Source organism: Cynoglossus semilaevis, chromosome 2, assembly GCF_000523025.1.
Source record: "Cynoglossus semilaevis isolate Cse_v1.0 chromosome 2, Cse_v1.0, whole genome shotgun sequence".
NCBI classification, from domain to species: Eukaryota; Metazoa; Chordata; class Actinopteri; order Pleuronectiformes; family Cynoglossidae; genus Cynoglossus; species Cynoglossus semilaevis.
The window spans coordinates 8,128,916-8,156,896 of NC_024308.1; the positions used below are offsets into that span (position 1 = coordinate 8,128,916).

At 38.9% G+C, this 27,981-nt stretch overlaps 2 protein-coding genes across 6 annotated transcripts; one reads left to right on the forward strand and one right to left on the reverse strand.

The window, feature by feature from the left end:
- The first annotated feature begins 493 nt into the window (after positions 1–493).
- Positions 494–24,168, forward strand: LOC103396566 (phosphatidylinositol 4,5-bisphosphate 3-kinase catalytic subunit alpha isoform). Of its 3 annotated transcripts, none has more exons than XM_017043281.2 (26): positions 494–1,216; positions 1,592–1,650; positions 6,938–7,042; positions 7,593–7,761; positions 7,973–8,099; positions 8,390–8,599; positions 9,027–9,121; positions 9,229–9,384; positions 9,905–10,150; positions 10,497–10,582; positions 11,218–11,323; positions 12,752–12,904; positions 12,993–13,127; positions 13,245–13,369; positions 13,778–13,859; positions 14,435–14,599; positions 14,853–14,956; positions 15,065–15,236; positions 15,356–15,462; positions 15,558–15,679; positions 15,959–16,037; positions 16,158–16,328; positions 16,482–16,599; positions 16,887–17,038; positions 18,181–18,343; positions 18,450–24,168. In XM_017043281.2, exons 3-26 carry the CDS (start codon positions 6,987–6,989, stop codon positions 18,555–18,557), a joined length of 3,207 nt encoding a protein of 1,068 aa, XP_016898770.1. In that variant the 5' UTR covers positions 494–1,216; positions 1,592–1,650; positions 6,938–6,986; the 3' UTR covers positions 18,558–24,168. The 3 variants fall into 3 exon arrangements, with proteins under 3 accessions (XP_016898770.1, XP_024909839.1, XP_008332924.1); XM_025054071.1 differs by lacking the exon at positions 1,592–1,650 and adding an exon at positions 2,788–2,846; XM_008334702.3 differs by lacking the exons at positions 494–1,216; positions 1,592–1,650 and adding exons at positions 1,999–2,412; positions 2,788–2,846.
- Positions 24,013–27,903, reverse strand: kng1 (kininogen 1). 3 transcript variants are annotated; one of them, XM_017043295.2, is made up of 8 exons: positions 27,744–27,903; positions 27,583–27,662; positions 26,762–26,908; positions 26,325–26,441; positions 26,124–26,196; positions 24,880–25,160; positions 24,684–24,782; positions 24,013–24,490 (listed from the first exon to the last, which is right to left on the reverse strand). In XM_017043295.2, the coding sequence occupies exons 2-8, from the start codon at positions 27,646–27,648 to the stop codon at positions 24,185–24,187; spliced, it is 1,089 nt and encodes a 362-aa protein (XP_016898784.1). In that variant the 5' UTR covers positions 27,649–27,662; positions 27,744–27,903; the 3' UTR covers positions 24,013–24,184. The 3 variants fall into 3 exon arrangements, with proteins under 3 accessions (XP_016898784.1, XP_008332935.1, XP_016898779.1); XM_008334713.3 differs by having other exon boundaries at positions 26,124–26,199; positions 27,744–27,902; XM_017043290.2 differs by having other exon boundaries at positions 26,124–26,199; positions 27,583–27,657; positions 27,744–27,896.
- Between the last annotated feature and the right edge of the window lie 78 nt (positions 27,904–27,981).

The following is a 27,981-nucleotide window of genomic DNA, read 5'->3' on the forward strand; positions in this document are numbered from 1 at the left end:
ACAGTAACTTCAACAACCATGTGCCAACCACAAAAACCAAGCACCTGCACAGACTACAACAGCCACTCTGGTGATTTTTAAGTAAATATCTACTGTAATAGGCATGGTTGCTTTGGTTATATTTGCTCAATGACTAAAAAAACAAGTCTATCAATATATCTACAACACATCGGCCAGTCATAGAGAAGTTTTTCTATTGTTTATTTCTTTTTCTTTTTTTTGTCATTTTCATAATGGCTTTCTTTCTTTCTCTCTCTCATTTTAGAAGCAAGGACATCATTTAAATTTGCCAGATGACCAAAAACACCCAAATGCTGAACACACCTGCACAAAGTTAGTCGCTAAAAACATGGCAGTAATAACCTATACACACTTACTCTAACTTAGGGCCTTTAAAGGCTACCATAACACTGATGCTAAAATGACCTATTATGTTTTAATATAACACCCAGGATGGTAGAATATTACTTTCTGTGATCCTATAACGATCCTATAAACGCAAACAAGGGGGAGGAAGTTTCTGTAATTCCTTGTTTTTTCTTTCAGTAAATTACATCGACTATCTAACTAGCCATAATCCTTTTTTTAACTCACAAGAAACAACATAGTGTGTGTCTTTATAATAATAACAATAATGGTGAGGGTTTTTGTGGCATGACATTGACATTCGAGTGATATACTACATTGTTTCATTGTCAGTTATACTGTGTATTGTTTGTATGATTGTTTAGGGTGTGTAGAGGAAGGGAGGAGGGCCACAGACAGGGGCAGACAGACAGACAGACAGACGGATAGCAGCGTGGCTGCTTTGTCGCAGCAGCAGCAGGACAACTTGTCCGCTTCACCACAACCACCAGCAGCAACAGCAGTAGCCGTTGCTCACACCATCCTCAGGTCGAGCCCTTGTCACCGGACATGCCTTTATTTTCTGTCACACCTCAAAACCACGGCGTTGAAGGAGGGTTCGTGTTCGCCGGGCAATAACGGCTGCAGTTACGGGTATCCGGCCAGGGGAGACCAAGAGGTACCAGACGGGTTAAAAGGCTGCTGTTCTGTCCGGCGCCGGAATCCTCCTCCATCCCCGGGAGGTGCCTCCAGCTCCGACCGCGGCTGATAGAGTAGGCGTCGGCAGGCGAAGCTAAGTAGCGTTAGCCTGGAAGAGCCTTTCACAGCAGCATCCTCACACACTCCCCTGCCTTAACGCAGACTCTAAATGGTACGTTACTATACAAACGGCTTATTGTCATTTAAGTAAACAATTTGTAATTTTGAATGTCTTAGATATATATATATTAAAACGAGAATAACAGGTTCAGTACTAGCAACCAGCTAACATACAAGAGAAATAGAGTTAATATTACTCATTGAAAAACTGAGGGTCATTGATACAAAAAGATTTTTATTAACGCAGTAATTTGGTCGGTTTAATATAAAATTATTTAAAATACATAAATGTTATTTTATTAAGAGGACACATCGTTATCGTGTAGCTGTCATCCCTAAAAACAGCCACCGTTAGCAGGACCTCTGTTAGCCAGTTGTTATGGTAGTGTTATTTCTTATTTTCTTTTTCTCTAAATTGACATTTCAGTGACAGCGAGGATGGACTGAAAATGTCCAGTTGTCAGTGTGAGAGGATTTTTCTCTAAGGTATGTTTCACTATCTCTCCATCTGAATCCACATGTTCACCATGACAGTGCAGCAGACACACACTGAAGATAACAAATGTTGTCATGTTTGTTTGTAGCTGACAGCTGTCATGGAAAGACGAAGTCACAAATGATATGTTTGCTCTTTGTGACCACTACGTTGTGTAATGTATTCTGCAGTGACCAGTAAATAGTGGTTTGTTGTTGTAACAGGGTATATGTTGAAAGCCCTCAAAGAGCACAAACCTTTGGCAAGGATTCTATGTTTCCCTCAGTGTCAACACCATAGACTATATATAAGCAAAGGACAAAAACAACACCAACTCTTAGTAAAGCCCGCACAGCGTGGCTGCTTTGTCGCAGCAGCAGCAGGACAACTTGTCCGCTTCACCACAACCACCAGCAGCAACAGCAGTAGCCGTTGCTCACACCATCCTCAGGTCGAGCCCTTGTCACCGGACATGCCTTTATTTTCTGTCACACCTCAAAACCACGGCGTTGAAGGAGGGTTCGTGTTCGCCGGGCAATAACGGCTGCAGTTACGGGTATCCGGCCAGGGGAGACCAAGAGGTACCAGACGGGTTAAAAGGCTGCTGTTCTGTCCGGCGCCGGAATCCTCCTCCATCCCCGGGAGGTGCCTCCAGCTCCGACCGCGGCTGATAGAGTAGGCGTCGGCAGACGAAGCTAAGTAGCGTTAGCCTGGAAGAGCCTTTCACAGCAGCATCCTCACACACTCCCCTGCCTTAACGCAGACTCTAAATGGTACGTTACTATACAAACGGCTTATTGTCATTTAAGTAAACAATTTGTAATTTTGAATGTCTTAGATATATATATATTAAAACGAGAATAACAGGTTCAGTACTAGCAACCAGCTAACATACAAGAGAAATAGAGTTAATATTACTCATTGAAAAACTGAGGGTCATTGATACAAAAAGATTTTTATTAACGCAGTAATTTGGTCGGTTTAATATAAAATTATTTAAAATACATAAATGTTATTTTATTAAGAGGACACATCGTTATCGTGTAGCTGTCATCCCTAAAAACAGCCACCGTTAGCAGGACCTCTGTTAGCCAGTTGTTATGGTAGTGTTATTTCTTATTTTCTTTTTCTCTAAATTGACATTTCAGTGACAGCGAGGATGGACTGAAAATGTCCAGTTGTCAGTGTGAGAGGATTTTTCTCTAAGGTATGTTTCACTATCTCTCCATCTGAATCCACATGTTCACCATGACAGTGCAGCAGACACACACTGAAGATAACAAATGTTGTCATGTTTGTTTGTAGCTGACAGCTGTCATGGAAAGACGAAGTCACAAATGATATGTTTGCTCTTTGTGACCACTACGTTGTGTAATGTATTCTGCAGTGACCAGTAAATAGTGGTTTGTTGTTGTAACAGGGTATATGTTGAAAGCCCTCAAAGAGCACAAACCTTTGGCAATTCTATGGATTCTATGTTTCCATGTTTCTATGTTTCCCTCAGTGTCAACACCAGGATTCTATGTTTCCCTCAGTGTCAACACCATAGACTATATATAAGCAAAGGACAAAAACAACACCAACTCTTAGTAAAGCCCGCAGAAGAAGATTAGCAGCTGTGCTATGCTGTTTTTTAAGAACTGAGACTATTCATTGTCTATCTGCTAAAGCTTAATCCTTTCCAGGGTTGTGTTGGGGCCAAAGCCAGTCCTAGGAGTGACTGGGGGAGGGCGGGGTACATATGTGTGAGAAAATTAATCTCCCACTCACTTGATTAAAAATGACTCTGAAAATATATATGAATACTTTGAATGGAAAAAAATGTTTCAGGTTTAAAATGACATAAAAAAAACACTGAAAGATGCAGCGAATATTGTAAACAGGAACCGTATTTTGCAACATCAGCAGTTCACTTATCTATATTGTCACCCAGAACCACAATTGTATTGGACTGTTATGGTGCACTTCCTTGTCAGTTTCACATTAAGTCATATTTTAACAAAATAATTCTCGTATTCACTTGTGATTGTGACAGTTGATCTTGAAAGTGAATACTAAAAAAAGTAACTGCGAGATGGTATAATCAGTGAAGCAGTACAAGCTTCCTCTTAGTACACCCAAGCCTGAGCAAAGATTTAAATGAAAAAAAAAAATATTCAAAAACTGTAATTTTTATATATTATAATTTATCAGATCTGAACTTCGGTAGTAATTTATACCAAAGTGTATTACCTGTACAGTATGAAACTATAATACATAATACATAATGATTGTTTTTTGAAAGCCATGCTGACATGAATTTTAAAAATACTGCTTAAGGGTTAAAAATCTTAATCTTTTTTACAGTATATTTTCCCTCATTAAATTCTCTCCAATAAATAATTTAAATCCATTTATTTACTGTTTGCGTGCCACTGCTTATGAAAAAGCAAATGTCAGCGCATAACCTCTTTAGTCAACGTGTTACAAATGCACCAAATATCCAGGAAACATTAATTTAAATGAGGAACTGATTACTGAGAACTCACAGAAAAGCCTGGGTAAAAAAATGGCATACACTCCATATTTAAGGTGACCTTGACACCCTCAGGTCGTTTTCCAGATAAACAGGCTTATGAGAATGCAAAACTTGTCTAATGTAGGCTCCACCCCATACCACACAGTGATTACACTGTTAGGCTTTTTGTAAATGGGTGAGAGCAAAGGCTTCACCAACCATGAGCTGTGTGTCATTGAAAAGGACCGCACAAACACCAAGAACAACAATAACTCAGCCACAGCTGCTATTGACAGTCCTTCCAGTTAATTGTACAGTTGTGATTTGGTATTCAAAGCAAGCTTCTGTCTCAGCCAGTGTTTTCCCACTCCCCACATCCTGTGTTGCAAGGAAGCTTCCTCTTTTGTCCTAAAGTGCTTAGCTGCATCCTGATCAGGGTCACAGATCGCAGAAGCACTCAATGGGTGGTTTGTTCCAGCAATTTTTTTCCTGTTTTTGCTTGTTTTTGTATGTATTCAACCCTGCCCTTCTATGTATTATTAGTTTCCTGTTTTGCTTTGTCATTATTAGAACAATGTTTTCTTCTCCATTAAAATGAAGCAGGCCTTCTTTCCTTTGGTCAGGGACTAAAGGGCAGACCATGACAAGGTTTACTATCCTTAGTATCATTCTGCAAGCACTTCATTTAGTCTTGAAGCCATTCAGAAACTGGGTACTTATCCTAGTCAGGATTGTTTTGGCAGCAGTGTAAGCAGAGCTGGCCAGGCATTGTCCTCTTCCTCAGTAGCTTCCTTCAAATCATCCAGGCTCCCTCTGGGGGATCCCCAGCCACTCCTAGCCTGATAACTACATTTCATTAGACTGGCACACAGTGTTTAACATGATAAACACAAGAAATCAGCATATTATATAAGTATATTATGGTAATATTTTACAAGCTGTCGTGTAATAGCTTTGTCAGTTATTGCATGCTATTTCTGTTTTTTTCTCCTTTAGTTGTACTACAGTATGCAGTATGGTTTGTTACAGTATTATTGACTTTTACTCTTGCTATAAAAGAAGTACTTTGGTTATATTGCCAGCAGGGGAAATTACTGTCTGCGGTCACATTGACAGCTCTATTTAAATTGCTGTAGGACCTGGGATGTAGGTGACCTCAGATGAGGTTTGGAAGCTAGTAAAAGCATCTTTAAGATACAATGAAGATTCCAGTCTAGATGCATAACCACGATGTGGCTGAAAACAACCATAGTTTGGTGCTAGATGGCAATTTGTCATGTGCCTTCACCTCAGTTATAATAGATGATCTAGTAGGAAATGCTTCACTCTGGGCTTGTGCTTCTGCTTGATGGAGCTGGTAATGGAGACAAAGGTAATGTTAAGGATTGTTATATGTTACATGAAGTCAGACCAGAGGTGTTGTTTCTTGTATCTTGCTCAGAATGGCTGCATTATCAGTAAATGATCTATTTATTGTTATAAAAGTGGATTTAATTAATTGAAAGGAGCATTAAAGGTATTGACATGGTCTTTTAAATGTCTGCACTATGTACAAAAGGTTTTCCACTATTCACAACTTAACTCAACTTTATTTGTAAAGCACTTAAAAACACACAGTTGGTCAAATTGCTGTAGGCAAATATGAGAACAATTACAACACAAAGAATTGAAGAACAGAATAGAATTAACTAAGAATCAATATCTCAAACAAAGTTAAAATAAAGAAGAAAATGTGTTTTAGGAGAGATTTTAAAAACAGGAAGTGAGTCAGCCTACCTGACGTGCAGAGGCAACCCATCCCAAAGTTCTGGAGCTGCAACTGAAAAGCAACAGTTCCCTTTTAACTTCCTTTTTGTTATGTGATAACCAGCAGTGATGTATCTACCTGAGAGCCTATGAGGCTGAAGCTGGAGGGACAGATACTCTGGGGCAAGACATTTAAAAATGTATACAGCAGAGGAATTTAAAAATATGACCTAAAATGAACCAGAAGGCAATGAAGTGATGCTAAAATTGGGCTAATGTGCTGTTGTTTTTTGGCACCGGTTAACAAGCGAACAATAGCATTTTGAACTTGTTGTAGTTGAGCAAGAAGTGTCTGGCTAAGCCCTTTAAAGTGAATTACAGTAGCCATACATATATTACAAACTTCCATCTTTTTTTAACTCAATTTCACTGACTTATGTGCGTGGGCTGGTCACTGTTCAGGGTCTATCATGCAACTGGCAGGTCAATTGGTACATCTCTAGTAGATGATTCTGTACTGTACCAAGATTAAGTTTGGTCAGGGAACTGAACAAATGGGATTTTTATGAGTCTAAACCCCCAACACCTTTCTTAGGTGTTTTAGATTTTTTTAAATGCTAAATCAGGCCATTGTGCTTTGTAATTGTGTGTTGTTTTGGCCTTCCTGACGTACACAATGAAGATGATTCAAAGGTTTGGCTTGAGGTGACGCTTCATGCTGCAATTGATCCATCTAGAATATCAGCTACGATCAGTGACCTGGCAAAACTCCCAAATTGGCAATGACTCCTATTGTCTATGCATTTAGTGTCAGCTATCAGCCTAAGTATTGTTCAGTGAAGTTGCTCAGAGTGTCAACTGGACTTCATCAGATTAGGAAGCATCAAAACACACAATGGGTCAATGTCAGATAGGAAATGATGCTCACACAACTTCCCCTAAATGTACCTCTATATATGGCAATATATAATATCTTGCAATTGAAATACATTAGATAAGATTGTTGTTTACTCCTACCGTGCTGTACTCATATACACGGTCATTTCTACCTCCAGGTTGTGCTCTGCAGCTTGACTGTGTGACCAAACTGGGAGACAGAAGAAAATGCCTCCCAGGCCGTCCTCAGGGGAGTTATGGGGCATCCACTTGATGCCACCTAGGTATGGCACACTGCTAACAGTGCACACAGGTCTATGTTGGGTTTTTAGACTTCACATGACAACCTGAATTCATTCTTAATTGTTGGTTTAACTATATCTGAGTAGAAAATACTTAATAAAACAATCCAGGGCTTAACATTTTTAATCTTTTCAATTACTGGTTAGCTGTGTATCAATCACGGTTAATCCTTTAATAAGGATAATTGCTGGCATGGAAAGACAAATAACTGCATGTAGATGAATGTGATTCACACCCGTTTTTGTTTGTGAATATCCCAAAGGGTGGAGTTATTATTATGAAAACAATTGTTATATTTATAACTCAAAATTTAGCTTTATTAGTAGAGCTGCTGTTTTCAATTATATCAATTTCTGATTTTGTGTTAAACATCTATTTAGACATCTGATTCATTTCACAAATTAATTATATGTGGCGAACAAGGTTATGTTGACAGCCCTAATAGAAATGGTCACATCAGAAATGATTAATTCATACATTTCTCTTTTTTTTATTGTGAGCATTGTACAGTAACAGTTATTGTGTCTCCAGGATCCTGGTGGATTGTTTGCTGCCCAATGGCATGATTCTGACCCTGGAGTGTCTCCGTGAGGCAACGCTCATTACAATCAAACATGAGCTCTTCAAGGAAGCAAGGAAATATCCTCTCCATCACCTCCTACAAGAGGAGACATCCTACATTTTTGTCAGTGTTACACAGGTCAGAACTGTTCAATATCTGAGTAAAATAAATCTATTGGTTAAAGTCAGATTTTGAAAAAAAAACCATCACAATTCACAACAGCACAATTTCAGCCTTTCCTTCCTTCACCTGCAGAGAGGCTGCCAGGTTTTACACCTCTTCACTATACCACTGAGAACAAAAAGTAGAAATGTGGGGGGAAAAACCTAGGTTTTTTTTCTGCCTGCAGGAAGCAGAGCGGGAGGAGTTCTATGATGAGACACGGAGGTTGTGTGATCTCCGACTTTTCCAGCCCTTCCTCAAGGTCATTGAACCTGTTGGAAACAGAGAAGAAAAGATACTCAACAGAGAGATTGGTAGGGTATTCCTCTCCTCTAGTAGCATATTACCTCCAATGATGTGCTTAAAATGTGAATTACATCTCAGTTTTCCCTCTGTTTCTTGAAATTTTATGTTTAAAATCACACTAAAAACAACATACATATAAACAACTTCTCTGTTAGGTCTCAGTTTAGTATGAGTGTAAACAAATAATCCTATTTATGCCGTGTTGTAAATCTCTAGACAAATTATTTAGATGAAAACAATATCTGTTCTTAAATGTATGTGTTCATGTAGAGACCATAACCATGTTTTGCTCTGTCAGGTTTCGCCATTGGGATGCCTGTGTGTGAGTTTGACCTTGTTAAGGACCCTGAAGTGCAGGACTTCAGGAGAAACATTCTAAATGTGTGTAAAGACTCCGTGGAGTTGAGAGATGCATGTGGGCCACACAGCAGAGCACTGTATGTTTACCCACCCAACGTGGAATCCACGCAGGAACTTCCCAAACACATCTATAGCAAACTGGACAAAGGCAAGGGACAGCTCTGGTCTTTTTATGTTCACTGTAAACCTTATATTTTCCAGAGGAGAAAAAAAACTTGGACGAGCACAAAATTGTATTTAATTCTTAGTGACTTGACTAAGATGTGACTTATTTCTAGGGGCAATTATCTGCAAAGGAAAGAATTGAGCCTCTCATCAATATTTAATCACAACGAGACTTCCTCTATAGGGCATGGTTCTAGACTAGAAAAATGCTTCAATCAATCAATTGATTTAAAGGCAAGTGATGGTGCTGTTGTTGTAAAACAATGCTCCAAAGAGAATTATGTACTCCAGTGCAATAGCCAAAGTCCTTGGACTCTATAATGGTGGACTGTTGTTTCTCGGCCGCTGCTCCAGAAATGGAAACCTATTGACTCTCGTGTCAATTTGTTTTAATGTCTCTGTTCCTGCAGGTCAGATCATTGTGGTGATATGGGTGATTGTTTCTCCGAACAATGACAAACAGAAGTACACACTAAAGATTAATCATGACTGTGTGCCTGAGCAGGTACATGTTTATGAAATTTAACAGTAAAATAAAATGGAAAAAAAGTAATCGATGTCTAACAAAGCAGTAAATGTTTCCAACACACTCTTTGTGTCTGTGTCCTTCAGGTGATTGCGGAGGCTATTCGTAAGAAGACGCGCAGCATGCTGTTGTCCCCAGAGCAGCTGAAGATGTGTGTTCAGGAATACCAGGGTAAATACATCCTAAAAGTCTGTGGCTGTGATGAGTACCTGCTGGAAAAGTACCCCATCAGTCAGTACAAGGTACGAAACACAAGAAAAAAAACATGTCGAATCTTGACTGAGGCATTTCATCACTTTTAATCACTGCCAATAAAAAGTTCTGTTTTTATTGATGACTAAACAAAAGATTATTACACATAGATGATCGGATATTTCTTCTTTTTCTTATAAAACTGCACACTTTTATAAAGCATATTTTTTAGGCACTAATTTTGTACTATCAAATTGTACTGTCAAAGTTTTGATCAACTTTAATGAAACCACACAAAACTTGAAACAATTATTAGGGATAAAAGTTGAAATTCAAATGGGAAATCTTTGACGAGTGTGGAGTTTTTTTTTTTTAAGAGACAGTTCTACCTCTGAGCATAGACCAATGTAGGTGACATGCAATGACTCTAAACTCCTCTACACTTATTTGCCAGAAAAGCATCAGCTGGTATCACTGGCTGCACTCACACACGCTGTAACCCTATCATCTATTGTCAGTGTAGGCCTTTTTTTCCTCACTGTCATTCTTTCTCTACATCTCTACCTCCAGTATATTCGTAGTTGCATCATGCTGAGCAGGATGCCTAACCTGATGCTGATGGCCAAGGACAGCCTTTACACTCAGTTGCCCACGGATGTATTTTTAATGCCGTCATACTCCCGGCGCATCTCTACAGCTACGTCCTACATGAATGGAGAGGCAGCTGCCAAGTCATTGTGGACCATCAATGGAACTCTGAGAATAAGAATCCTCTGTGCCACTTACGTTAACGTCAACATACGGGATATAGACAAGGTGGGGACATGCAGAGCCTATAGGGAGTGTCACCAGTGTCTGTGTAAATCAGTCACATTTATAAACCACCAAGACTTCATCCTGACACATTTGTTAACACAACTGACAAGTAGAAGTACATTAGAAGTGGCCAAGGCCAAGTTAGAAGACAATATTCTTTGCATATTCATAGTACTCAAGCGGTCTTGAAAAAAAGTATTAATAGAAAATTATTATTTTAAATAGTCCTAAAGGACTTGAGACAATGTCATATGTCAAAGTTACTTTTTTGAGTACGTTGTAATAATACCTAATAAAGAGAGCATGTCTTTTATAACATATCTCTGGTCTATGCTCTTCTCTATAGATCTATGTGAGGACCGGCATTTACCATGGAGGTGAACAGATGTGTGATACTGTCAACACACAGAGAGTGCCCTGCTCTAATCCTAGGTAAATGATGACTCTTAAACATATTTTTATCCTATACTGCAGACTTTAAATACTGGAGTCACCAGTCAAAAATGTTTTGCATAAAATTGCAACTTCCCTTAAAAAAGTTGTTCCAAGCTGTTGTTGTCTCAGCAGAGCAAATGAGTTTCTCATTGAATAGGTTCTTACTTTTTGCCCCAGGAAACTCCATTGATTTGTATATGTATATATTTTTAAAAAACCATGAGAATAGCAGTTCTGAACTACCTTTAGAGACTATACTAAAACTATACTACTTGACTTTCACTAAATATGTTCCCTTGGACAGTCTTCAAAGCTAATTTACTAAGCTGTCTTTAAAGAGGCGGGAGGGTAAGTTAACAGTTTAGTGCTGCCTCGTAACACTAAACTAGCGTATTGCATTACTGTTAAACCTCAGTCTACGCAATCGGTTAACAGGTACACAGTCTGCATCTACACCAGATAAGGCAATTGGTTAGTTTTATTAAAATTACAATAAATAATATATATATGTATATAATAATCTATTTTGTTTTATAGTATAAGTCTTAGCTTAGCTTTTAACTCTTATTCACAGGTTTTCACATGATATTTTTATTTATTAACTTTGCATGTTTTTGGCTTGTACTCTGCAGGTGGAATGAGTGGCTCACATATGACATGTACATCCCTGACATCCCACGTGCTGCCAGACTCTGCCTGTCTATTTGCTCAGTCAAGGGCAGAAAGGGTGCCAAAGAGGTAGGTTACAGTATATGTTAATTCCTGTCATTTGGACTAGTAGCTGTTGATCCTCTGAATTAGCACTGTAGAATTAAGAGAATACCGACAGTCTCTGATGGCCAGCTTCTTCAGTTCTGAATGACTGTCAGTCAGAACTGAAGAACCCTTTTGGATGAGAGGTGAAACTTCTTCAAAAAACCTACTCCGTCCAGTTGTCCTCGATGTAACTAATTTTGGATTGTCACCAATGGTGGGGCCTAATGCATGTATTGTATGTGCTTCACCCGCTGATAGCAGGTGACCTTATTGTGCCAGAACAATGGGATGCTAAGCCGGTCCCTAGAGACCTTTACTTATAGATACAGGGTGAGTTTGCATTTGTGAGTGTGCACGTGGGCATGTGCCTAGCACATAAACCTTCCTTACTCTGTGAGTCAGTATGCGCAAGGTGAATGGGAGCTGTGGTATCGTCTTTGGCTCTCTTTAATTACTAATCAGTTGTGGGTGATGTCAGGTCATAAAACATCACCAGGAACACTATCAGCAGCAGGTACTTTACTCATTCATGAGAGTTCATATGAGAGTAATACGCTTTGGTACTAAAACTATCCAGGAAAAAACACTGAAAACAGAAATCTTGAATAGAAGTTCATAGAGTTTCTGAGTGTTCAATAATACGTTCCCTACTTAAAAGTTTATGATGGGCAACTGGAAACACTTGAGTTTCTTTAAGGAGTTTGGCCCAGGACAGAAGGATCATTGGGTTAGTGGTTAGTGCTGGACTTTCTGGAATGCAAAGAAAATTTCACTAACTATACTATTTTCATAATGTGCCCAATGTTTCTGATGCTAAAACATCATTAACAGCAACCCCTGCTGGGTACTTACGTCAGGCTTGCGATCAAGCCATGTGGTGTAAAACTGTTAAAGTGTGACAGTGTTTGGTATATTTGATCTGGCACTTGAAACAGACACCTTCATCATCAATTTTTCTTCCATCCTTCACTGTCTTTTGTGTGTGTGCGTGTGGGTGCATGGACTCCAGTGTATCAATGAATGTCAGACATGGATATGGTAACAGACACCTGGCTTAAGTCCCGTCCCCTGCAGCGTCATGATAGGTTGAGGTCAGGCTAGAGGATGCTTTTTCAAGCCTCACCTGAATTAAAGATAAACACTTCTCCAGAGCAGCCTTTTGTTCCAGCAGACACTATTAATAGGTTCATTTGACTGGACGACTGTGCGTGACTCAGTCTACTTTACGGCACTGCCCTTTGTGCTTTTGCTGCCGCAAAGACTTAAAATGTAGAGGTTATCTTATACATTACCATGGCCTCGGTGATCAGAGGTGATCATTTAAGGTTGTCATATTTAATTTTGTTGACTAATGACTCTACAACACAGTCTGTATTTATATTTATATTTTTATTTTTTTTCTCTGTTTAGGAACATTGTCCATTAGCCTGGGGTAATGTCAACTTGTTTGACTACACTCACACTTTAGTGGCCAACAAGATGGCACTGAATCTTTGGCCTGTCCCTCATGGCCTTGAAGACCTTCTTAATCCTATAGGGGTCACGGGGTCCAACCCCAACAAGGTATAAAACTCAATCAGCAGGTCATGTTTTTGTGGACACGTTTCACTGTTCACCACTTTTTACCCAGTATAACAATAATGTCATTTAGGAAACGCCATGTTTGGAGCTGGAGTTTGACCACTTCAGCAGTCCAGTCAAATACCCAGACATGAATGCAGTAGAGGATCATGCTAACTGGACCATCTCCAGAGAACTGGGATTCAACTTCAACTTGTCTGGTCAGGTAATTAAAATACAGTTTTCTTTTTCATATCAACCAGTATACACACAGTTTGGTCTGGATATGTGTTGAAGTCATTACAATTGTCAGTGTTCTTGACAGACTTTTGCCCTGTTTCAGAGCAATCGTGTTGCCCGAGATCATGCACTAACAGAGGGCGACACGGAGCAGCTGAAGCAGCTGAGCAACAGAGACCCTCTGTCAGAAATCACTGAGCAGGAGAAAGATTTCCTCTGGAGACACAGGTAACAGTCCATTCTGCATTTTATCCAAACTCCAACCTGTTTAACTTAAAAAAGTATATGTTTAAGTTAACAATTTTAAATTGCCATTGACATGAGTGTGAGTTTGAATAAACGTGAACCTGAGATGGACTGGGGAACTGTCCAGCACCGCTCTCACCAGATGACAAGCAGGATTGGCTCAGTTTCCCCTGTGACCCTAAAAAGGATTAAGCTGGAGAGATAAAAATCGTACAGAGAAAGCAGCTGACAGATTGATCCTGAAAGTGATAATAATCTTCACATTTACCTCATATAAATTGCATGTGTATCATATTTTCTCCCAGGACTAAAGAGTCATTGATTATAAATGGTGGTAGACATTTCCCCCTGTCTGAATCAACTAGGTGAATTACTTTCTTTCTCAACCAGACACTACTGCATGATCATCCCTGAGATCCTTCCAAAGATCCTCCTCGCTGTAAAGTGGAACTCCAGAGATGAGGTCGCACAGGTAAAGACACAAGAAAACATATCTGTCAACACAGCTCTATCCTTTACCATTGTCCTGTAACTGTGAAAAGCAATAATTGACATCTTTACTGTTGTTTGATAGGGTACTGACACATTGCCAACACTAATGCAAGAGAGAAAGTTGGAGGAAAAACTGATTTTTTTACATTCATGCCAAGTGTATGATATCTGTCTCAAGTAGTTATATCAAGGGCGACTGGCCTCATAGGTTTTTCTAGGACGTTTCACTTTCATCCATGAGGCTTCTTCAATTCTGAGTGTATGATATCTAATAATATGTTTGCCCTTTAACATCCTACTAGAAGAAAAAAAGTTAAAAAAAAAGTAACAGAACAAACAGATTAGTTATTAGTTATTTTGTATGTTGTATTAATATACCTTAGACATTGTTTTGGTTTCTCAACTTAAGATTCTAAAATCAGGTTAGAATTTTGTTTGGTTTTCATTTTAACAATTGACATTGGGTTTTTTCTTTTAGTTTGAGTCTGTAAGTGGTTTAAACATTATTTTTCATCATTTTTTGTACTCTAATTGTTGCTGTGTCTTTTGTAATAGATGTACTGCTTGTTGAAGGACTGGCCGTCCATTCGGCCTGAACAGGCCATGGAGCTGTTAGACTGTAACTACCCAGACCCCATGGTCAGACAATTTGCTGTGCGCTGTCTTGACAAATACCTAACTGATGACAAACTGTCTCAGTACTTGATCCAGCTCGTACAGGTAGGTCATACAGTTAGGGCGCCTGAGATTTAAAGAAACAAGAAACTGCAAATGTCTTACATTTTGAGAAAGCATGTTTTTCTTTTTTTATTCTGCTCCTACATGAGCTCCATGTCTTTAGTTGAATGTGTGTTTTATGTGTTGCGTTCATTTGACACAAAGACGATATCTCAGATTTGCTTTACCTCTTGTGTTTTTTCTTTACATTCTTTGTCCTCAATCTTACTTTTTTTTTCTCATCTGCTCTTATTAGGTTTTAAAATATGAGCAGTATCTTGACAATCCTCTGGCTCGCTTTCTACTCAAAAAGGCCCTGACCAATCAAAGGATAGGACATTTCTTCTTCTGGCATCTCAAGTGAGGTTTTTTTTCTTCAGATAAAGAATCTTTTTTATTTTTTTTGTCTCACCAGCAAAAATTAAAAATCTTTTTCTGTATTTATTAATATTTATTTATCTATTGCAGGTCAGAAATGCACAATAAAACAGTGAGCCAGCGATTTGGACTTCTGTTAGAGGCTTACTGCAGGGCATGTGGCATGTACCTGAAACACCTGAGCAGACAGGTGGAGGCTATGGAAAAGCTCATAAACCTGACTGATATCCTGAAACAGGAGAAGAAAGATGAGACGCAAAAGGTAGAAAGGCATCAGCACACACAGAAACAAAATGAAGCACTAATATGAGTTATTATGCTTCATCATGGACCTTTCATTGTACTCAATAAATAAAACTTGAATTTGTGTTTCTTGTGGAGGTCCAGATGCGGTTTCTCGTGGACCAGATGAAGAGACCTGACTACATGGATGCCCTGCAGAACTTCACCTCTCCACTCAACCCTGCACACCAACTTGGAAACCTGAGGTGAGGCAATATGAGGCACCTTTGTTTGCATGCACATTAAAATATGTGTATGATTGAGAATCAAAATACCAAACAACATTTAAATGTGTGCACAGGTTAGACGAATGCAGGATCATGTCGTCAGCAAAGAGACCATTGTGGCTGAACTGGGAAAATCCTGACATCATGTCTGAACTTCTTTTCCAGAACAATGAAATCATATTTAAAAATGGAGATGGTAAGAAGTGGATCATTGGCAAAAAAAACCAAACAATAAACCTACATTTTGTAGCAACAATATAAATTCAAATTACTTGTTTTCTCCAGCCGCAGCTGTCTGCATCCTTATCAATTCTATAATGTTCATAATGAAGGCAGCAGAAGGCAGAGTTTTAAATTCTCAACTAAGACTAGAGCTAATACCTTTTGGCTGCCACTGTCCTGATGCTGTCTCCAATTCCTCATAATCTCAGCATGCTGTTAACTTTCGCCCTCATCCTTTTGTGTGTTTTTGTAGACTTGCGGCAGGATATGCTGACGTTGCAGATTATCAAAATCATGGAGAATATTTGGCAGAATCAGGGACTGGACCTGCGGTATTATTATCTAAATCTGTATCTCTCTCTTTTTCTCCTCTGCCTTTTTTTCTTTCTTTCTACTTGGCTCTGTCTCTGCTTTGCAAAAAACCCAAAACAATCTGTTGTCTTTGTCTCTAGGATGCTTCCCTATGGCTGCCTGTCATTAGGAGACTGCGTGGGCCTCATTGAGGTGGTTCGCAGCTCCCACACGATCATGCAGATTCAGTGTAAAGGAGGTTTGAAAGGAGCTCTGCAGTTCAACTCGAACACTCTGCATCAGTGGCTCAAGGACAAGAACAAGGGCGAGATGTGAGGGTTCTTTTTTTGCAGCCTGCATCATCAGATCATCTTGAAAAAGAAATATCATAAATTGTCTGAATTTACATATGAGTGAGTTACAGCAGATTTATCTAAGAAAGCCTTCCGTTTATATTTGCTGTGTGTGTGTGTTTGTGTGTGCAGGTATGACATGGCTGTGGATTTATTTACAAGGTCCTGTGCTGGCTACTGTGTAGCTACATTTATCCTGGGGATAGGAGACAGACACAACAGTAACATAATGGTCAAAGATGACGGTCAGGTAAGTCATGCCACATATTATTTATACACACGGAAACAATACAGTTAATAAACAATTTTATTAGAATAATTATTCCTTCTTTCAAAAAAAATGGTGAACTGATCTGTGGTCAGTGAACAACAACGTAAAGATTTTTTTGGCTTAGACTCTTGCGATCGAAATCAGAAGAACCCATGGTTTTCAGTGCATTTCCATCTTGTTCCATCTATATATATACACTATCGCCTAAGAATTGAGAAGAATTAAGTTAATGTCATGATATATATTTATATATTTTTTTCCTTTAGTTGTTTCACATAGATTTTGGACATTTTCTTGATCACAAGAAGAAGAAATTTGGCTACAAGAGAGAACGAGTGCCCTTTGTTCTGACACAAGACTTCCTTATTGTCATCAGCAAAGGATCCCAGGAGTGCGCAAAGACCAAAGAGTTTGAGAGGTAGCCCCAGTAACCTCACTTTTTTTCCCCATTAGTTAGTAGTTTAGTTCTTTGGTTCTTCTTTAGTTCTCTCCCATAAACATTAATGTCAGTGTGATGTTTTCATCTCTTAGTCAACTTTCAAATAAGCCTGACTAAATCATGGACAGCCACATTTCCTTTGGGTGTTTTATCTTCTCTCTTGCTTGTGTACAGCACTTTAGTCAACTGTATTGTTTTTTTAAAGTTCTTTGTCACTAAAGTTTAGTTCAGTAGAATATCTCTTTCTCACTAAAGTTTAGTTCAGTAGAATATCTATTTTTTAAGGACACTTTCAGGATTGTTGTTGTCCTGCAAGCAGGTTTGACAAAAAAAAACAAATTTAGAAGAGCTGCCTCATGCAAGTGGAAAATTTAACTGGGGATATTTTCAAGCCTCTTTGGAAATTCAACAACTTGGAACACAGAAAAAGCTGACAATGTTATGTTGGACTGTTAACACCTGGCATGAAATATCTGATAATGCGTCACAGGTTTGTGCTATTCTTTGTTAGTAGAGAGGAGAGAAAAGGACAAGGAAATAAAACATTAAGACAGAGAAAAAAAAAATCTTTAAAAAGTAAAGGATGTATTTCAGTAGCAGAATAGTTGTCGAAGGGAACTTAATTAATGCTGTCCATGATGGTAAGGATAGGATAGGATAGAATGAACTTAATTAATGCTGTCCATGATGGTATGAAGTAATTAATTACATTTTATTTCAGCTTTACAGTAGAGATTATTAAGGATTACACTCTCTGACTATCTGTGCCTCTGCTTATTCATTAATAATGAAATAGTTCTACCTTCCTGTACTTTTAGTCAAGTACTCTCCAATGACTTCTCACCTTATTTAAGCCAAGTTAAAGTAGCACCAGTGTTCAGTTAAAAGTCTGTTTTGCTCCAAATTGTCATCATTTGCCAAATATTAGTTATTGTTGAATTATTGAGAAGATTAAGAATGAATCAGAACATCAGTGTTTGGTGGTGACAAGGCAGATAAACTGTTTACAGGAAAGTACAGTAGATTGAAGTTAAAGAAGCAAAAAACCCTCTCTGGGTACATTGACAGTGATGTCACTCAGGTGAAGCACTCCTCACATTCTCTTATTTATTAACTTGCAGGTTCCAGGAGATGTGTTACAAAGCCTACCTGGCCATCAGGCAGCATGCAAACCTCTTCATCAACCTCTTCTCCATGATGCTGGGCTCTGGCATGCCTGAGCTGCAGTCATTTGACGACATTGCCTACATCCGGAAGACTCTGGCCTTGGAGAAAAGTGAGCAGGTTTGTGAGCTAGCTGGTCTTATAAAAAAAAAAAAAAAATGAGTTGGTGTCCAGTCACTCTCACCCCCCTTATGAGTCTCTTTTATTACTTTTCTCCTATGAGCAGGAGGCCTTGGACTACTTTATGAAACAGATGAACGATGCTCACCATGGAGGATGGACCACAAAGATGGACTGGATTTTCCACACAATTAGACAGCATGCACTAAACTGACCCTCCCTAGAGTATTTACTTGTGTCAGACAGACACATCCAAGCAAAATCCTGTCCATTTTCACAAACCACCAGGTTCTTTTACACATCTATTTTCTGTTTTCCCTCTTGGCTTCTTCATCATCATCTAACATTAGTGAGGTCAAAAAGATGCTCCTTCACCACTTTACTCTACTTCCTTTCTCTTCTGGTAAAGAGGTGCTTCACTTGCCCAATAATTTACTACTTACAATCCTTCATCCTACATCGCCCCTCCTGTTCAACATAAAAAAAACTCTTACCAAGAAATCGTTACCAAGAAAATGTTACCTCTTACGCTGCTACTCTTGGAGGAAACCACAAATGTAACAGAGCAAATGCAGCCACAACAGAGAGTTCGACTTGCTGCTCTACTGATGTAGTCGTTCTGTAATGTGGCTCCAGCCTATAGACACTTTTTCTCTCTTTTTTAATATTCTAAATACTGCTGTGAAGTTTGTGGGCACAAGGAATCGTCTCATATTTGTTGCATAGTGTCGGATGACTGAAACAAGTGGCCTGATGACTAGCTCTGCACAGTCTTCCATCATCTTTGTGGTGAAGTTTACTGCGTCAAAACCCAAGAACTGTCTGTGCCATCTGTTGTGCACGGCTCTGCAGTCTCTCTTGGCCTCAGCAGGACAGCACTCCACTCTTGGGAACATTTGGTGGTGGTACAGCTACAGACCTGTGCAGGAACTTCAGGGTGATGTTGCCTATCCATCAAAAAACAGCACTTAAAAAAACAGAATAATATACAGATTTATTATGACTTTTTAAATTTATTTATGTACCTAGTTTCTTTCAGTTTACGTCCAAGCAAATCTCCTAACTCCAAAACAGCATTTGTGTAAAAAGATTTGTTTAAAGCTTCTTCTGCTAACTTAAACTATTAAGGTTTTTCTTGTTTTGTCAGCGCCATAGTTTTTTTTTTCAATGAAGACTGCTGATGTTAGCTTCCATCTCTTTTACTCTAGTTTTCTTCCATTTTTTTTATAGTGATCGTCCTAAAGATAGGTCGTTTAGGAAAGCAGAAATGGTGAGATGGAAAGTGCCAGTCCCACATTTTTTCTGAATAATGATGGGGCCTATTTTAAAACTCTGGCTGTGTGATCGTCTGCAGACAGAGACCCGTGGGAATGTCACGTCTTCCTGTTGATAAAATACCTTGGTTCCTCAGCACAACACTCAACTACAGTGCGCATTGCCAAGCCCAACAAATTACAAATTATTTGAAGTAAACAAACGCAGCAGCACTGTTAACATAGAACTGCAAGACCAGTTGAAAGAAAACCCAGACCTTCATTTTCTGTGTTTAGTGTCTGCTTTTATTTATTTATTTTTTTCATTCATGCTGATGTCAACTGTTTGGTTCCCCTTTCCCCCAGGAAGGAAAGTGATTTGCAATGGCTCAGCGGGAACACAACAAGTGTGCGGCCATTAGTGGTAGGTCACCATGCCATTTTATTGGTTCTGTTGGTCTTCAAAATTCAATTTTTTCCATAAATTGTTCTAACTTGAGGGTTCAAATTATGTTAGTGTTCAAACTCCCAGCCGGACCTTAGGTTCTCTTTTTGCCCTAGGTGAAAAACAGGTGTTTTGTTGTTGTAGTTGTTAGCAGGCAACCCAATTAAGTGTCCTGGTCTGGACAACAGAAAAAAAAAACATATCCATCACAGTATTTTTATCTATTGTTGTATTGCTACATGCTGAGCCCACTCTGTTGCTCTGACGTGACTTTATGTTTGTGACTGGTATAATATAAGTCATTTGGTCAATAAGTCCACCAGTATTACCATAACATCAACCTGAGAATGTTCTCACGTGTTTGGTTATGTGACCAACCCAAAGATATTTTATGACATGTCACATGAACCGAAGGATGACGTCAACGTTTTAGACACACAGAAATGTGTCAAACTGTTGTCAGTGGTTGCTATCATGAAACGTGGTAATCATGTCTAGCAATCAATGGTTTCAGTCGGAGTAATGTTGCATTACTACAACATCAGTGTATCACTAGAATGTTTTTATCTGCTGACCTTCCGTACCCTCTTGTTACATTTTGGCATCAGTCACGTTCAGAAGGTCATCTTTTTGTTTTCCTATTGTGCCAAACCAGACATCATTGCGGCCTGTGTAAAAAAAAAAAACTAGCACTTTGCAGTCAGGCATATCAGTTACAGAAAAAAAAAGAAAAAGTCTGAAGAAAATGAATGAACCAAGAAAAAAAACATTTTTTCCAAATGCCTTTTTAATTTGTTTAAGTGAATCTGAGGGGAGAAGTAGCCTAGCATGCATGTTTTTCCAGCAGCATAACCACTGATGTGTAATGTTCAGAACATCATTCAGAAGTGTGTTTGTGCGTACGCAGGAGCATCTTTGCTGTTGGAGGCCTCACTGCGAGGCTGTATCTCTGACTTCCTTTGCGTTTTCACACATGGTTTATTTGTTTCTGTGCAGGCTGCAGAGCTTCATTGGCAGGACCCAATGAAATGTCTGTGCATGCGTTCATGTCTGTGTGTGTGTGTGTGTGTGTGTGTGGGTGGGTGTGAATGTGTTGACGACGCTTAACTGCTGCAGTGAAGGTGTCTCTCAATGTTTTCTAAGCCAGTTTTTTCATGATCTTCTCTGTTACAGAGAGAGAAAAAAAAACAGAAGTGAAAGCTTGTCAACAAAAATCTTCAGATACGAAGAAATATTGAAAAAAAAAAGTTTTTTTAATACATTGTTTTTACTTGAAACGTGCTGAATCAGAACCACAGATTTGTCCGTTTAGACCTGACGTGCAGGGTTGCTGTATTCCTACCCGAACACACATGTAAGTGTGTGTTTATGTGTGTGTTGTATATATAAGAAACAAGGATTGAAGACCTGTATAGAAATGGATGAAGCTGTTTTTACAGCTGTGGTTTCACAGTGGTTTAAAAAAGTAACATTTTGTGAATGAAAACCACTTTTCCCTTAAAATAAAATGTCAATAAGATTTATTTCTAATGTCAATTGTTTGAATTTGTAGTTAAAGCGATAGAGACAGAAATGTCAAATTTGTAATATTTTCCAATTTTGAGGAAAATATATATAATAAACAATGTTGTTTTCCCCTTAGATTTCTTCTGTTAAGAATTACTGCCTGTAACGAACAAGAACATTTCTTGTCTCCTGGGCTGAAACATGTGCCACCACACGGCTCCATCCATGTCTTATACACGGTCTATCAGACCTAAGTATTGGTGTACAGGCTGTTGCTTTTATACTGGTCGTGAATGTTGATGTTGCCACAGTCGTGGATTTCAGAGTGAAGAAAGAACGTGATTATTGAACAAGTCAAGGACTCGAAGTTGAATTTTTGATGAGTCCAAATTTCTAAGACCAGATTCTGTGAGAACTGTGATGAGGTTTTGGTGAGATTGTCAGATTTCAGCCTCAAAATTGTGAATGAGATTCAGCACCAAAGGTGAAAGCTTTTCTAGAAAACGTTTGAAAGCTCGCTTGCTCTGAGCCGGTGCAGGAATTCTACATTTCAAAAAATGTTGCACTAGTTTATTCCCCTCCCTTAAGCAAAGGCCATGAATGCCTCTGCTCTTTATTTGTCCATGTTGTCAGTCTTAAACCTGGATTCAAATCTACTGACACTGATCGCAGGGTTGAGTATTACATAGTAGTGACCATGGATCATGTGTTTAAAATGAATCATGTGTTTAAAAAACAAAACAGTTTTCTCCTGCGACTGCAATCCCAACACTCAGATTTTTTTGAACAAATAGTAGACACGGTAACATGGACACATTACCAATCAAATGAGATCCAACCATGTATCCATGAAGTGAGAATTATATGAAGTCCCGTGTTGTTTGAGGAACCCCTCGGACAAATGTGTGCATGTTTCTGTGTGTTTATTTAACAGATGTTCATGTTATTGTGTCCTTTTCCTGTTTTCCTGATATTTATTAAATATAGATGCAGACGTTTAATGTGGTTTTCTGTAAAAAAAAAAAAAAAAAAGATGGCAGCAGGGGGCAGATGGGGAGTAATGCAGCCGTGATCAGCTAGCTATTTAGTGTATTAATGGCACTCGAAATAGCTTACTTGTTGTCTGGGGCAACCACAAGTCGAACACTATTTTTTTTTTTTTTTTTAATTTTGACAATGCTGGAAGAGATGTGCTTTTTTATGTCAAGAGGAGGACAACAAAAAGAATACTCATCTGGGGGCAGACATTGAAGCAACATATAGTACATTTATAGCCTTTACTGTGAACACTCTACTTAGGCGGCATCTTGGAGAAGATGTCGGCAGACATTTTACTTTTAGGACGTATGAAGGAACACAGAGCAATATTTTAAGTCGGTTATATTATTTGGGTCCAAGTGTCAGGAATTCCCCAAGAAAATATTAGAAGCAACAATATCTTTTGTTTCAAATGATTTTATATATCAAACAGACACGTGCCAACCAAATGTACTACACCGTGGACAAACAAACAAACAAACCCAATATTCAGTGTGTGCCACATCGAAGTTTGTTTTTTTAAAGCCACAGTTGCAGACTATTCCGTCAGTTCTATTGTACATGATTTTAAACACAAACTTAAAATGGCCTTTGATGGAACTGAACATTTAAACTAAGAAGCCGTTTTGTTTTCAACCGTCCGCACTCATGTCAATGAAGAATGGTTTGTGGCTCCGTGTTCATTTTTTGTGTGCTGTACTGCAAACTGCACAACAGTGTGAAATTTACTATAAATGAATGAATGTACACCAGGCCAATGTATTATTTTATGTTATATATATATTTCTACTCTTCCAGCAAGTGTTTTTTTGTATTATTTATTTCTGCTACGTAGTCAGACAAATGTTTCAAAGTTAATGCTTTGGGGTTTTCTCCCTGTCATTACTTTTCTGTCCATTTTCTTCTTTCTACATTCAGTATTTAACGTGGGTTTTGATTTATATCTGCGAATGGGGTTTCACTGAGTTAGGGTTTGTACCCTGATCTCTGTGGAGATGTACAAATACATTTGTTAAACATTCCCTCAGTTGTGTTTGCTTTTGAAGGTTGGCTGTTCAGCAGACCTACAAGAGAAACCTGCAGTGAAAAAAAATGAAAAGAAGTCTTTATTTTAGGAAATTTCGCTGAAACAAACTTACTTGAATTTTTACGGATTCTGATGTAACCTTAAATAATAAAACTCCTCCAATTTAACAATGGATTCCAATCCGATCGATCCGATCAAATCAGGTGGACATTCCTGTCTGTTTTAATCTGCATTTTTAGATCACATCATTTTGTGTTCCTCAAATCATGGGTCGTGACCCGTACCTCACTGTAAATAGCAGGATAAATCATTTGGTTTTAAGTAAAGAGTAACAGGGAAAGTATATGAATGATCATTTAGGTCAGAAAGTTCAATTTAATTAACACATGAATCTGGAACATTTTAATTCTTCACAGGTTTTTATTTTGTCTCAGATCATTTATACTTTACACTTTGAAAATGAAGAACACTGAAATGCTCTGTGGTCGTTTCTCACTACAGACCCCACAATTGTTTCATATAAATTCCTGGACAGGACAAAAAACATTAATTTGAGTACAAATGTGGAAAAATCAACCCAGCAGATCGATGTCACTGAAGGCTGGGGCCTTGGTGCCGGCCTCAGCGTTAGCATTCGCAGAGGGATTGCGCGGGTGGAAAGGTTTCCAAGGCTTGGATGGACAGTGCAATTTGTCATCAGCAGCTTTCATGTCCTCCTCAGAAGAATCTTCTTTCTTCTTCTTCTTCTCTTCTGAAGCTTTTGGGGTGGGGGCAGGCGTGGTGGGGGCAGCTGGAAGGTGGCTGGCTGGTTGTGCTGCAGAAGGACGATCTACCCTCCTCAGAGGTGACCAGCCAGGAGGACGACGCCTGGCGATGGTCTGAAAAACAGAATGACGTCACAGACAGGTTGGAGCAGTTGGTCGCTGTGACCGTGGTTGGCTGGCCAGTCAAAGGAACAAGAACTTTTCTTGTTTTTAAACTGTTTTTTAATACCTTGTTTTTAGTTTAAGCAAACTATTTATTTGAATTAAATGTCTGAATTAGTAAAACATTTAAATGATCTTGTCTTACATTTGCAGACAAAGCACCAGGTTGACACTGTATCTGAGCCACCGGGGGCTCCAGTCTCCACGGAGCTGTGTCTATTGTAGAGTTACAGTTGGCATACTCCTAAATGAAGCGAGAGAACAAAGAGACAGGTTACGTTGTGTATACGTTTAGAAAAAAATACCATGATGTTTCCATACAAATTTTTTATGCTATTTACCACATCCTGTTCGTTTGGAACACACTGCTCATTGAGTTCTGTGTTCTCGGCCTTGGCACATATGGTCTTCCTTATGTCAAATTTAACTTTGAACCTGAAACCGCCCATCACCTGTCTGGAGGCATATTCAATTGTGTGCAGACTGAAGAGGTGAGTGGAGTCAGACATGGAGTTGTACTTTGAGATGGACACAAAGAGTGGGACTTTCAGCTCCTCTGAATCCACACTAATTTCCACAGGACAGCCCAAACAGGGAGCTTTCTCTGGATGAATGTGAGCATCTGAAACAAAATCCAACCAGCACAAAAATTCAAATGAGGTCATATTTTGTAATTTGGATAAGGATGCGTGGATTACATCTGCTACAAACTATTTTCCCTGCGACATATATCTGTCTTTTACTGTGGTTGAGACTGCGGTTCTCTGTAAAGCCACTAGTCATGATTTTTATTTAAATGAGTCAGGGTGCAAATATAGAGACAATACTGCTTAGTTTTTGAACATTTTTGAGAAACACAAAATGCAGATTAAGCGGTAGTTGAGAACACGCAGCAATTTGGACCTAATTTGAGTTTATAATCCAGGCCAGCAGGTTGTCCAAATTCTTGTGTTATTTAGTTTGAATTGAGCAACGTCTGGAGAACCTGTTTATAATCAATGATTGACAGAATGGGAAATTACGTTGAAAACGTTTCTTGGTTAAATTTAGGGTAAGTCCAGGTTAAACCGTAGTACAGAAGCTGCACGTCTACTCGTTCCACTCAGGTGGTACATGCTCACAAAATAAGAACTTATTACATCATATTACTGAACTGTTATTTCCTGTAACTCCAGTACTAAATACCTTTATTCAGGAAGGAGTTTTGTGGAGATTAGTGCACTAAGCTTGAAAAGCCTTTTTTGAAAACATGGGAATCAAACCGCCTCTGTTTACTGTAGACTAACAGTGAGCATGTTAGACAAACAGATTAAAGTCTAGACCTTTCCTACTCCTTTTATGGTTTGTCTCCTTTCCTCTCTCCCCCTCCATTAAAGTTAAAAACAGTTACTCTGAGTTCACCAGAATACATTTCATCATCGGTTCAGTTCCTCGGTGACGCTGTCCTTTTCCACTTATTTACCCGAGATTCAGTTTTACATTTGAAACCTGACAGTGTTAAGTTTCCTGTACGGTCAGCTCAATACCTACATCCTCCAAATACTTCAATAGTAGTATTACTAGTGACAGTACTTCATAAACCCACCGAAGAAACAGTCCACCTGCTGAGTCTGTATCTCTGCTCCTGACACCTGGACTGTGGCGTTGCATCTGATGGGCTGCTGCAGAAACACAGAACATTCTCTGTAACATCTTTCTGGGATTTTTACACTCTGACCCAGATGTCTTTGTGCAAACACTACTGTTAGTATCAACAGCAGTTCAATATGAGTACTACCATCAGTACCTTGTGTCCAGTGGGCAGATAGTCACAGTCTTCCCAAGGTTTGGGACTGTCAGCTTCACAGTCACTCCTCCTGGTGGTGAAGTCCAGTGAATACACTAAGTCTGAGCCGCTCTCTGTCTGTAGTGTCGAACATTAAAAAGGACATGAAAGTAATCAGTTACGTACAAGTGTCAAACCAACGACTGTCCTCTGCATTGACACCAGTGGTGGGTGGACAGTGGAGATGGGTTTGTCTTCTTTTTATTGTGGTATTTTTGATTTTCTGGAGACTAGAGTGATGCAGTGGTTGGACTTCTACTTGTTTTGCAGAAAGTTCTGGTTAATAAAGTTAGTCTGTTGAACTAACGTCACACGTGACCTTTCTCTAAGTTAATAAAGTTAGTCTGTTGATTAAAACTAACGTCACACGTGACCTTTCTCTACATTCATGCTGATACCTTGCTGACTCTTCGAATCTGAAAGAGTGCCAGGTGATGTCCAATGGTTATCCTCTCATTGAACTTGTGCACAGCGTTGCTGACGACCTTCTCTACTGACGGGTCATCACAGGGGACTGAAACACTGGGCTGGACATCTGCTGCCACCTGGAGGACAAAATGTGAGTTTTTTTTATTGTGTAATTCATTGTGTTTTAAATTCGATATATATACTTCCTGTTGTTAATTTTTTTTAAATTTTCTCAATACCATTAAATTATTTTAATAAACCTTTTTAAAGCAAACACAGTCAAAAACCCAGTGGATTAACAGCTTTAAACTGTAAAATTTATCAGGAGGACCTTGTCTGTTGCAGGACCTAAATAAATATATTTTTAAAAATCAATACAGAAAAATGTAGCTCACAAAAAACGTATTGATTCCATTGCTTTCCTACAATTTTGATCTTGTTTTTCTAAAATCTGTTTACACCTTAAACTAAATGTTCCAAAATCACATTTAAATGCTAGTTTTGACAGTAATCTTAAACTAAATGTTCTTCCAAATAAAAAATCACACCACATTTAAATGCTAGTTTTGACAGTAAAGTGTTTCCTCACAAGCTCAGAGAATATTATTTATGTTACTGTGCTTTAAAAAAAGAATGTGATTTGAGAGACATTCACGATGTCGGCGTAGGACAGAAAAGACAGGAATTGACCTGCTTGTTTTTCAAAATAAGTCAAAAGTGAGAACATTTACAACAACTTTATTATTCTACGTGGTAATACTGGACGTGTATTTTTAACGCAGCAGGACAACAACCGTCACTTTCTGCCTACCTGTCTGAGGATGAAGCTGCAGAGGCCCAGCAGGCCCAGCAAACACAGGCCTACTCCACTCCTCATTGTCTGACTCTGCTCTGCCGTAAAGTACAGAAGAGTCAAAATCACACCTGAAAGTCAAAAGGCTTCTCTTTTCAAGTTATTGATGAGGCACTCACAGATTATCTGGAGAAAGGAGGGAAAAAGTCGACTCCTCTTCAGACGGGGAGAGACGACCGAGTGAAAGTGTAGGTGGGAATCCTGGGACCCAGACACACAGAGGACAGGAGGGCGACTGACGAGCACATACAGTACACACACATACACAGTACTGATCAAAACACTCACTGGGTAAAAGAAGAGTAAATGTTTGCTTTTGTTGTTTGCCCTCCGCTCTGACAAATCAATAACTGTCCT

What these genes read in the sequence shown, in the direction of transcription:
- LOC103396566 (XM_017043281.2), top strand. Translation starts at nt 6,987, where the DNA reads ATGCCTCCCAGGCCGTCCTCAGGGGAGTTATGGGGCATCCACTTGATG. An exon ending in GACAAGAACAAGGGCGAGAT is followed by an intron (nt 16,329 to 16,481) that starts GTGAGGGTTCTT and finishes TTGTGTGTGCAG; the next exon opens with GTATGACATGGCTGTGGATT. An exon ending in AAGACCAAAGAGTTTGAGAG is followed by an intron (nt 17,039 to 18,180) that starts GTAGCCCCAGTA and finishes ATTAACTTGCAG; the next exon opens with GTTCCAGGAGATGTGTTACA.
- kng1 (XM_008334713.3), bottom strand. Translation starts at nt 27,648, where the DNA reads ATGAGGAGTGGAGTAGGCCTGTGTTTGCTGGGCCTGCTGGGCCTCTGC. An exon ending in GCAGCTTCATCCTCAGACAG is followed by an intron (nt 26,909 to 27,582) that starts GTAGGCAGAAAG and finishes TTTGTCCTCCAG; the next exon opens with GTGGCAGCAGATGTCCAGCC. An exon ending in TTCCAAACGAACAGGATGTG is followed by an intron (nt 24,783 to 24,879) that starts GTAAATAGCATA and finishes CGCTTCATTTAG; the next exon opens with GAGTATGCCAACTGTAACTC.